Source organism: Nicotiana tabacum, chromosome 19, assembly GCF_000715075.1.
Source record: "Nicotiana tabacum cultivar K326 chromosome 19, ASM71507v2, whole genome shotgun sequence".
Taxonomy (NCBI): domain Eukaryota; kingdom Viridiplantae; phylum Streptophyta; class Magnoliopsida; order Solanales; family Solanaceae; genus Nicotiana; species Nicotiana tabacum.
The window spans coordinates 26,323,480-26,335,660 of record NC_134098.1 but is presented as its reverse complement, the minus strand read 5'-3'; the positions used below and the strand labels follow the sequence as shown (position 1 = coordinate 26,335,660).

General features: G+C 36.7%; 1 protein-coding gene across 1 annotated transcript in view; it reads left to right on the top strand.

Annotated features, from left to right (window-relative positions):
• Positions 1 to 11,948, top strand: part of LOC107812463 (D-lactate dehydrogenase [cytochrome], mitochondrial) — a 40,957-nt gene extending 29,009 nt beyond the window's left edge. The window contains exons 11-18 of the mRNA XM_075239779.1: positions 1,774 to 1,848; positions 2,383 to 2,491; positions 4,200 to 4,309; positions 8,341 to 8,403; positions 9,595 to 9,674; positions 9,779 to 9,909; positions 11,035 to 11,078; positions 11,621 to 11,948. Of these exons, the coding sequence (XP_075095880.1) occupies positions 1,774 to 1,848; positions 2,383 to 2,491; positions 4,200 to 4,309; positions 8,341 to 8,403; positions 9,595 to 9,674; positions 9,779 to 9,909; positions 11,035 to 11,078; positions 11,621 to 11,740 (732 nt within the window). The 3' untranslated portion in view covers positions 11,741 to 11,948. The remainder of the gene's footprint in view (positions 1 to 1,773; positions 1,849 to 2,382; positions 2,492 to 4,199; positions 4,310 to 8,340; positions 8,404 to 9,594; positions 9,675 to 9,778; positions 9,910 to 11,034; positions 11,079 to 11,620) is intronic.
• Positions 11,949 to 12,181: the final 233 nt, after the last annotated feature.

Sequence of the window (12,181 nt, the reverse complement as noted above, 5' to 3'; positions counted from 1 at the left end):
TTTAGTTTTCTCATGGAACACCAGATTTAACGCAATATGAAGAGTAGCTTGATTATCACACACCAGTTCCATCTGACCGATTTCTCCAAATTTCAATTCCTTGAGCAGTTGTTTGATCCAAACTAGCTCACATGTTGCCGTGGCCATTGCTCGATATTCTGCTTCTGCACTAGACCGAACAACTGCATTTTGCTTCTTGCTCTTCCAAGACACCAAGTTACCTCATACTAAAACACAATATCCAGACGTAAAACGTCTATCAGAAGGTGATCCTGCCCAATCAACGTCTATGTATCCAATGATCTGCTCATGGCCTCGATCCTCGAACAACAATCTTTTGCCTAGAGCTGATTTTATATATTGAAGACTTCGGACAACTACATCCCAATGACTATTACAAGGAGAGTCCATAAACTGACTTACAATGCTCACAGGAAAGACAATATCATGTCTAGTCACTGTGAGATAATTCAACTTGCCAACCAACTGCCTATATCTTGCGGGATCGCTAAGAGGCTCCCCTTGTCTTGGTAGAAGTTTGGCAATAGGAGTGTCAATGGATCTACAACTCATGAATCCTGTCTCCTCAAGAATGTCTAAGGTATACTTTTGCTGTGAAAAAAAATTTCTGAGCTAGACTGAGCGACCTTAATACCTAGAAAATACTTCAATCTGTCCAAATCCTTAGTTTGGAAGTGCTGAAAAAGATGTTGCTTCAAACTAGTGATACCATCCTGATCATTGCCGGTAATAACAATATGATCGACATACACCACTAAATAAACACACAAATTTGAAGCAGAAACGCCGATAAAACATAGAGTGATTAGCTTCACTACGAGTCATCCCAAAGATTATTTTCTCATTAAACGCTCTGATACTTGTGAGAAGCTTGATTATTCCGTCAAGCCATTGGGGTTTAAATAGCTAAGCATACATATTCTAAGAAAGGAAAGAAAATCATAATTATAGGGGTAAATTGAGTTACATTATATTTACAAGGTCCTAGAATATATTACTCCCTCCATTTCAATTTATGTGAATCTATTTTACTGGGCACGGAGTTTAAGAAAAAAGAGAAGACTTTTGGACTTGTGGTATAAAATGAAGCACATATATTTTGTGTGGCTATAAATCATTGCATAAAGGTAAATTATTTCCAAATATGGAAATGAGTCATTCTTTTTGGCACGGACTAAAAAAGAAATGAGTTCACATAAATTGAAACACAGGGAGTAGAATTTCTTTGAGATTCTAACATCTCCATAGGTCATAAATCCATCGGAATAGATATTCAAATAATGCTATAAATAAATGATAACATCGATTTTTCATAATATGACTGGGAATTTTTGGAGACTTGAAAATTTTTGAGGTAAGATTACATACTTCCCTAATGCTGTCGAGACTTGAAAGAACTTGATACTAAATGCATACTACCCTGTTGTTATGGAGACCTGAAAGAACTTTAGGTTCTTGTGACCTCAGGCTTACCTGTGAAACTAGGCCTTATTGGTGCTATCTGTGCAATTATAAATTCTTGAATGTGCTGGGTTTGATCTATAAAATGTCGTTAAGGATTGATGCAATGAATTTGTTCTGTATTAGGACACCCTGTATCTCAGTTAAGTTAGAAACTTAATCATACTTTTCATGTTAGTCCCTACTATTAGGCCAGTCTGTGTACCCCCACTTTAGAGAGAGTTGTGTCTTCTCATATTGTGCTGTAAATAGCTTTATGTTGAACTTGCATTTTTCATGATATTGGTACAGGTTGCAATGTGTAACTTTCCAACAATTAAAGATGCTGCAGACGTTGCTATAGCCACTATGCATTCTGGTATACAGGTCAGAACTCAACTAAATGCATTAGAATAATCATAATAAAATTCTAATGAAATTTGTTGGACCAGTCTCCTAATATAAATGTACTGTTCTCTGCATGGCTCCACTAACTGCATTGACAGATTCCAACTAGTTTCATGTAAATCAAATTATGCCTGATTAAATATGGGACTCATTTCCATTAAAGATTTTAGAAAGTCCTTTTGTTTATGATTAACTTAAGATTAAGCCAATGTTTAATAGACTTAAACGTCTCTAATTATTGTCTTAGTGTAAGAAATTATATTCAGTCACATCTCCAGAGGATATCAAATAGGTTAACGGTTTTTGAATCTTTATTTTCTTTTCATGCTTCCATTTGCTTAAGCTGAACACTGTAATTGTACTCGGCAGAGTTAGTGTGGGAGCTCATTTTTGTTGTTTAGTTCAGCAATGGGGAAAATGAGGGCCTCTGACTCTACATTTTTGACAATTCAAAATAGAAACCATAACTTTCTGTTAGAGATAGAAGTAATTCTTTGTTCCAATGCACATTAGGTGTCAAGAGTGGAGCTCTTGGATGAAGTTCAAGTGAGAGCAATCAATCTCGCAAATGACAAAAAATTTCCGGAGGTTCCAACTTTGATGTTTGAATTTGTAGGCACAGGTGAAGTGTGCAAGTTTGATATAAAAAGTCCTGTCTTTTTTATTTTTATGGTATGAATACTAAAACTTCTGTTAATCTCCGTCTCACCATATAATTGTTTAATGCCTAGTTTAACTTGTGTTATAATCTTTAATCTCATAAGCAGTAGTAGAAGACAGCATACCAACATGTGTCCGTGCCAGCTTTCACGTATCCTGAGTAATCCACCGGTTACCTGTTCTATCTCCCACTAGAACATGTATTAGGAAACTTTTTCCACCAAAACTTAGATAGATGGAAAGAAATTACCTAACTTGTTTGCCTCCGCTGGGATTTGAACAAGTGTCTCTCATGGTCCATTCCAATTTCATTGACTATTATGCCACAACCTCAGAGTTGCATCAGTTGGCTTCCTGGCAATCTCATTTTCCTTTTATACTTCATAGTTCATAAATGAGAATTTGCCTGCTTCTATAATTCTATTGACAATTTTTGATAATAAAAATAGGTATCATTTGGGTGGAAGGATTTGGCCTTCCCAAAGTCTTCCTACTTGTTTGGCCGGACAACCAAAACATTGACTTTCTATTTCAAATCCAAGTCCAACTGATGATGGCTATGTATTTAGCACATCTGGAATGATGTCCCAGGAGGCGCCATTTAGTTGCCCTATCTTGTTCAGTCCCTTATCGGCCAAGATGATGGAAGCTTCCTTGTCAAACCACTCCTCTCCTTTCTCTCTCTCCAGCAGTCCTTAGGATATCTCGTTCACTTGAACTCGAGCAGTATATCCCCTCTTTCCTGTTGGCACTCTCTTTTTCATCTTCATTCCGCGCTCTCCTCCACCGCTCTTCCTCCTCCCTCTCTTCCAAAATTCCACTTCCCTTTCTGTCTGGTATATCTTGAGTTTGCTTTACGCCAGATTTATGTGCTAATGAGACTAATAGTTGATACAAAAAGCCTTAACTTGTTGCGCTGTCTTTATTTTTCTTTTGTCATGTATTTTTGAAAAAAGATTTTTAATTGAAACCTTACAGTACAGAGATCTGATTTTGGTGGAATCAGATTTGTTTATTTCTAGATGCTTACTGATCCCTAGTCATTATCCAAACAAGCTATTAGAAATTAAATTATGAATTCTTTGAAGGTGGTTGATTTATAAATCCGACCAAACAAGTTGCTTTCAATCTTTTATAACGTGACACAAATTTTCCAATAGATGATCAGTATAGGTGTTAACTCAAGCACCTTACTGAGAATAGTAAGTCAAGAAGAGTCAATACAGATAACCTGTGATAGGAGTGCATATAGATTAACCAGATAACAACAACAATATACCCAGTGTAATCCCACATAGGGGGGGGGTCTGGGGAGGGTTGTGTGTATGCAGACCTTACCCCTACCTTGTGGAGATAGAGAGGCTGTTTCCAGCAGACAATATAGATTAACCAGAGTTTTAACAAATTATTCCTTCCAGTAGATTAGGAAGATTGACCCTTTCTTTTGTCTTTCGATGGGGTAGAGGGATTAAAACTCAGTTGCAGAACACATTGAACTTCCAGCTGGCCCTTTTCAAGGGTGCCTCTGAAGATTACTATGATATGCACTCTGAATATTCGCGATTGAACCTAACTATTGTTTTCATTGTGGGGTTGTGAGTGAACATACTAACTATACTGATGCCACTTACCTATTGTTTAACTAGCTACTGATTTTTGTGATCTATCAGAGGCGTATTCGCGTGAGCAAACGCAGATTGTTCAGAAGATAGCTTCTCAGCACAATGGCTCTGATTTTGTTTTCGCTGAAAAACCTGACGAGAAAAAGGAACTCTGGAAGGTACTTCATTGTCTTAGTTCTGTCTATTCAATATTATAATTTTTTTACGTTCTGTTTCTATTCAATTTTTCATTATAAAAGTACCTATGCTTGTGTTTTTAGTTCTGTCAAACTAGATCTTAGAAAATGAGGGGCTAATATTAGTGTTTGCATTAACATGGATATGTTTTATGATATTTCAAGTAAATGACAGCTAGCAAATGATAACTTCTATGAAAGCCCTACTCCTCCTATAGTCTCAAAAAATAAGAAAAGAATATGAAAACCTTTCCAGATTTCTGGTCTTATGCTGTCTTGTTTAAAAGAAAATAGACTAGCACAATAAGAGCTTTTAACATTTGTAGAGTAATGATTTTAGCATCATTTGCTCATAATAAAAAAATGATAAGGCTTCTCGTGGATGGACTTATGGAGCATGCAAGTTTTGTAGCTAAACACCCAAGGTATTGAGTACCTCCCAATAATTGCAGTTCGTAATCTTATTCCTATATGTTTTTTAGATCCAACTTACCTTTGACCAAAAAGAACCACGAAAGGAGGAGAAATACAGACAACTCAATACAGATTCAATTAATTGAGAAAAATATCTTTCCTACTAAAAATGAAAAGGGAACAAAACCATGGATGTAAATTTGGAAAAATAGAATTCCTGAATTTGTTTCTTTGTACAATTGTAATTTTCTAGTTCTCATCATTCTTACTATGATTGGAAGGTGAAAAGTCGAGTCTGTGTGATTCTCCCTTTTGCTCTGTCCTGCCCATTTATGTCTTTGTGAGTTCCCCATGATAGCTTCATGTAACATGGTAATCTCACCTCTTTGATAATTTGAATAAATAGAGGATTAAACCAAAAAAAAAAAAAAAGAATAAATAGAGGAGCAATATTTTTGCTTGAGCATGCTTTTGTCAAAACTTTGAAAAGATGTGCTTCGAGTAGTAGTTTTACGTTCTTCTCTATGCAATAAATTGTCATGTAAGTTTTTTTGCAAAGGAAGAGGTTTTGAAACCTGTGATTGGGACAATTGCTTAATTTCAATTTATACATTTTTTACTGCATCATAGTCTTCAAAGTAAGGTTTGACTGGTGCCTTCCAAATTCTGTCAATCCTTAATAGATACAATTATGAAAATTTTGATCATATCTTTCGAAAATTTGTAGGAAGTACCTTCTTTCAGCCTAGTATTACTCTCCTAACTACTTCCTTCATTTGGCTGTCATCAGCATGATCGAGTCTTCAATTCCAACATAAGTTGTTACTGGAAACTTTGAAACAAAAACAACTATGCCTCAGTAGTCAGTCCCAAACAAGTTGTGGTTGGCTATATGAATCCTCATTGGCTATTTGTTTTCTTTTAAGTTAATCTCAGACCAATGTTATACAAAATAAAAACAAAAACGAAGTAGTAGAAGTTCTCTAAATTTCTATTCGCATAAATTTTTTTAATAGGGCTAAAAGTTTCCTAGAAAACATTAAGACCTATAATGTACTAACATATATGTTGCGCGGACTCTCCGAAACAACTGCCGCATCCGTGTCGGATCCTACAAAAATGCACTACTTTTGGAGGATCCGACACGCGCCCATCTACATTTCGGAGAGTCCGAGCAACATTGACTTGAACATATTCCTAACTAATTGATACTCCTATATAGATCTTTTTCTTCCATTTGTGCTATGTCACAAAGCACGGGAGAAAAATATATTGTTGATATTCTTCACTATGTTACAATGAGCCCTATTTATAAGTATACATAATACATAACCTACTTCTATTACACACGGGACCAAGACTAATTATATATATATATATATATTCACATAGCTATCTAACACTCCCCCTCAAGCTGGTGCATATAAATCATATGTACCGAGCTTGTTACATATGTAACTAATACGAGGACCAGTGAGGGACTTGGTGAAAATGTCTGCAAGCTGATTATTCGACTTCACAAACTTTGTAGCAATATCTCGCGAGAGTATCTTTTCTCTTACAAAGTGACAGTCAATCTCAATGTGTTTAGTTCTCTCATGGAACACTGGATTTGATGTAATATGAATAGCAGCTTGATTATCACACACAAGTTCCATCTGGCTGATCTCACCAAATTTTAACTCCTTGAGCAATTGTTTGATCCAAATTAGACCATTGCCATTGCTCGATATTCTGCTTTTGCACTAGACCGAGCAACCACATTCTGTTTCTTGCTCTTCCAAGACACCAAATTACCTCCTACTAAGACAATATCCAGACGTAGAACGTGTATCAGAAGGTGATCTTGCCCAATCAGTATCTGAGTATCCAACGATTTGCTCATGGCCTAGATCCTCAAACAATAGTCCTTTGTCTGGAGCTGATTTTATATACCGAAGAATGCGGACAACTGCATCCCAATGACTATCATAGGGAGAATCCATAAACGCACTCACAACACTCACAAGAAAGAAAATGTCAGGTCTAGTCACTGTGAGGTAATTTAATTTACCAACCAACCGCCTATATCTTGCGGGATCGCTGAACGGCTCCCCCTTTTCTGGCAGAAGTTTAGAATTCGGATCCATCGGAGTCAACAGGTCTACAACCTGTCATTCCTGTCTCCTCAAGAATGTCTAAGGCATACTTACGTTGTGAGATCACAATACCTGAGCTAGATTGAGCGACCTCAATACCCAGAAAATACTTTAATCTGCCCAGATCCTTAGTCATGAAAGTGCTGAAAGAGATGTTGCTTCAACTTACTAACACCATCCTGATCATTGCCGGTAATAACAATATCGTCAACATAAACGACCAGAAGATTTGAAGCAGAATGCCGATAAAACGCAGAGTAATCAGCTTCACTACGAGTCATGTTAAACTCCTGGATAACTGCATTGAACTTACCAAACCAGGCTCGAGGAGACTGCTTTAGACCATAAAGTGACCGGCGCAAACGACATACAAGGCCACTAGAAGGTGAAGGGGAAATAGTGACTGAATCTCCAAAAGATAGAACTGGTAGCACCTCAGAAATGTCTAAGTGACCACCTAGGCCTATGAAGTATGGTCGAATTTCAAAGAAGGTAACATCAGCACACATAAGGCACCGCTGGAGGTCAGATCTCGCCGACGCGTGGGTCAGATCTTGTCGGAAAATTTCTTCTTCTTCCGGCGCGTGAGGGCACATGGGAAGATATTTTCCGGTGGGGTTGACTGGTGTTTGGTTACCCGATCTTGAGGAGTCTTGTGGTGGTGTTGGTTTTTGCACAACACCAATGGAAGGTGATTTTGTTTCGGACAGCCTCTTAAGTCGCCGGAAAATTGCACGGCGACGAGTTCTTTCTTCTCCGAAGTCGCTGAAATGATGCACGGCGATAAGTTTCTCACTAATGCTCTGATACCATGTGAGAAAGCACCGGAGAAAAATATATTATTGATATTCTTCACTATGTTACAATGAGCCCTATTTATAAGTATACATTTTCGGAGAGTCCGAGCAACATAACATGACTTGAACATATTCCCAACTAATTGATATCTCCTATATAGATCTTTTTCTTCCATTGTGCTCTATCTTTCGCTAAGGTTCCAAGAAATTGTAGGTCTTTGAAGACTACTTCCTTCTCTACCTCGTCCCCTTTTAACACCTTCACTCACCATGGTTTTACACCTATTGATCGGTGCATCTGGAGGTAGACGCAAGACATGATCAAGCTTTGAAACAACTGAACCAAAATAAATTTTCGAACTATCCATTCCACTATAAAAGGTATCCTGTTGCTTAGTGAGATCCACATCTTACTCCCATTAGATGTTTACCACTAAAGGTGAGAAAAAACTTCTTAACCATACAACCCTCATCTCGTCTATGTTGAACAATTTTCTTTCTTCAAATTCCACTTGGCTTGGTGCGGATGTGATGGATCATAGTAACTCAGTGACTTCAGCGAAAATGTGATTCCATGTTGTATACAAGCCAACTTTTGAATAGTTAGTAACTGGCCCGTCTAACAATGTTGTTTATTAATTGTTGAATGGCTTCTTCCGTGTAGATAAGAAAGGAAGCACTTTGGGCTTGCTTTGCAATGGAACCTAATTCTGAGGCGATGATAACGGTTTGTTTCTACTGCTAATTTACACTGAAATGGGTTGAAAACACATGCTCTATGTTTTTAGTTATAATGTTTTAGGTTTGGAAATTTTCATTTGGATCTCAGGTTCATTTGAAATGTTCCAACCACATTACTTTTGTGTTCACGTTTTCCTTCTTACTTTCATCTATCAAAGTTTATCTGATTCATATGGATATATTTGAACTTTTTTAGTCCCCCCCCCCCCCCCAAACACACACACACACACCCAAAAAAAAAAAAAACCCACCCACATGCCACATCCCTCTACCTCCACCCAAAGATGAGTGGAAAAAAGACAAGTATTGATGAATATATGGTAATTTGGGAGCTTGATGGTGATGCTACCTTTAGATTCATAATTGACACTTACTGTTTAAGTCGTAAATTTCGCTAAATGTAGATGAAATATTATAAATGGATGTTCCCGGAACTGAAAATAAAATCCTAATAGAACTAGATAGCATCTTGGAGCCTATAAATATTCGGAAAGCATTCTGCTCATAGTGTCACAGAGGGTTGGTTAGACTTTAGCTTACTTTTCAAGTATATTTATCGTTCTGCTGCGGAAAATTAAATCTCCATTCCCTTGGAACCTAAATTGTCTGTTTGTCATTCTGCCTCCATGTTTGTGGCATTGAAAATCTTTGTCGCCTTGAGTGCTGGTCCCATAACTAAATACAGGATTGTAGTGATGGAAGTTGGCTCATGCACATACTTATTTGTACTAAAAAATGAGCTCCTTGAACCACGTTAGGGCGTTGCCAATCGATATTTGATTTATGCAATAGATAATAAAGACTAGCTTTCAGCAGGCTAACCCTGGACATCACGGTTATTAAAAATAATTTAAAAAATAAAAAATAAAGACTAGCTTTCAGATTTTGTTGTGTCTTTCAGTTAAACCCCAACTTGGGGACACTATAATAGGTAATTCCAATAGGAGATGATATATTATTTTCTCATTTCTGCAAAGATACTTATTTTCTATATCAGTTAAAATCCCAACTCAGAAGCACTTTTAATAAGGTGATTCCAATAGGAGATGATATGTTGGATATTTTCTCATTTCTGCACATGTTTTAATTTTAAGTGAGGACATTCTTATTAACTTGTTAACATTTTTATTTTATTTTCAATGTGATTATCTGAAATACACACTCGTTTTTGTTGCAGGATGTCTGTGTACCCTTGTCACACCTTGCTGAATTAATATCAAGATCAAAACAGGAATTGGATGCTTCTCCTTTAATATGGTATGTCTTGTTTGTATAAATTATTGGACTCGATATGTTGAACTTTACGGACATTAAGTTGCAAGTTTCTACCATCTATATTGCTCATTGTTTTTCTTTAACAGCACTGTTATTGCTCATGCCGGTGATGGAAATTTCCATACAATAGTTCTATTTGATCCTACCAAAAAGGAACAACGACGAGAAGCTGAGAGGCTAAACCACTTCATGGTCCATACCGCTTTATCAATGGAAGGTACAAGTTGCATTTTGGGCTTAGTGATCCTCTCCTTTCCTCTGCAATATCCATCCAACACCTCATCAAAGAAGAAGGAAATATGAAAAGGAAACAACAAGCCTAGTTTCATATAAGGGTCTTTTGGTTCACATACTAGGTGTGCGGGGATTATAATGTTAGGATTGGCTATACGGTGATTAATAATAAAGGGAATATTATGTGGTAATTAATAATGAAGAGATTCTAATACATGATTACTTTAGATGGGCATTTTTGTCTTTAATAGTTTATTCCCCGTATTGCTAATACATGTATTCTTATTCCACATTCTATCATGCATTAAATAATACGAAGATCCCACACAACCTAATGGACAGTCCGGTGCACTAAGCTCCCGCTATGTGTGGGGTCCGGGTGATCCCACATAACTTAATGCGAGTATTATTTAATACCCACCAACAAACGATGCATTAGTTACGCAGCGATTATTTTATTTTAATGCGGCCAACCATATACTGTTCTGTGCGGGATTTTATGCTAAGATTAATTATCAAATACTATCATCTAAACGACCTCTTAGTCTTTGAAGTTACAATCCATGTGAAAGCAAGATCATAAGGATAAAGTTACCTTGGGCCATGATTAATTCTCTGATCAGTACATCACTACCAGGGTTTGAAAAGATATAGCTAATACAGAAGCTGCAGAGTCTGACCCTTGATCTTTATTCTTACTTGGTCTGCTTGTCCAATAAGCTGAATCGCCAAGAAAAGTTTTTTGACTGACATTGTTCCAATGGGGCAAGAAAGCTTAGCTACCTCTCTTTTTTCCACCCTCTTTTCAATATTAAAATCTTCTGCCTGTATTCAGTCAACTGGATTTGATTCCTGGATTTGTCTTAACCTCTGATATGTTTTCCTGAATTTGTCTCAAAACCTTTCAACAGAATTATCTTAAGCATGTAATTTGTATGCGAACTTTGAACTTGCATTGTGTTTATAGTAACTTTTGCAGCTCTGGCGATTCACCTGAAACTCTTTCTGTTGCTCACTGAGTATAGACTCTTTCCACGTTTTTTAAAAGTACCATTTCATCAAAGGCACGTGGATGGTGTTTTACCACTTTCATTCTTTTGCTGAACAGGCACCTGTACTGGAGAACATGGTGTCGGTACTGGGAAAATGAAGGTATGATGTTCAAACACTTGTCCTTTTGGCTTTTTGATGTCTTACAAATAGGATGGCACAATTGTTCACATTAACATCATCACTTTACTATAAGCCGAAATGTAACAAAATACTGTAGCACTTGCCTAGTGATGAATATCGGATAACCTTACACTGTCCATAAGGTACACCAGAGAAACAGTGTGCAAGAGTTTTATTACATAAGCAATTTCTGTTGACATTTGATGACCGTGTCTTTGTAAACCTCAGCACCTCAAAAAGGGGAAAAGGGAGAAAGCTTATATGAACCCATAATGTTATGCAATGGAGACCATTTTTGCAAACTAGAAGAATTCATATTTTTTCAGCATTCACTAGTTGAACAAAAGGTTTTGCTATTGGACATTTTAAGTTTTATGCAACTTCATCTTGACTAAAAAATTAGGATGCTTTCAATTTTCTACGTCTTGTTTCTGTTAACCCAAACTAATTTCCAGTGTCCTAATTTTCTAAATCGTGTGAGTAACTGGATTTTACTGACTTCTATTGCATTATATTTTCAGTATCTTGAAAAGGAACTTGGGATCGAGAACTTGAGGACGATGAAAAAGATAAAGGGTGCTTTAGATCCAAACAATATCATGAATCCCGGGAAGCTTATTCCCCCTCATGTTTGCTTCTAAGATAGCAGTGTGAAATGATCTACTTATATATTTTTTCCTTCTTTTCCCTGAATATGTGTTGTAACAATGTATCCTATTTCAGCTCGAGTCTCCTCTGTACTAGCATAGACGTTGCTACTGCAGGATGCTAACAATATATGCAGATTAAATAAGTTTTGTAAGCAGTTGAATTACACAGGAAACATTGCAGCAGTTCATTTGATTATGTTCATTTTTCTCTCTTTTTTTGAGAATGATAACATTTTATAAATATAAAACAGCACAAAGTTTGTGCTGCTAAAAGTGACAGAATACATCCCAAAAAAGTAAAATAATCCCTAATCCCCCCACTACAAAAAGCTTACAAGGATTCTATGATATCAAGTATGGAGTCACAATCATTTACGGGGCATTCTTTACGCCAAAAAAGAAAGAGTACTAAACAGTTCATTTTGATTTTCT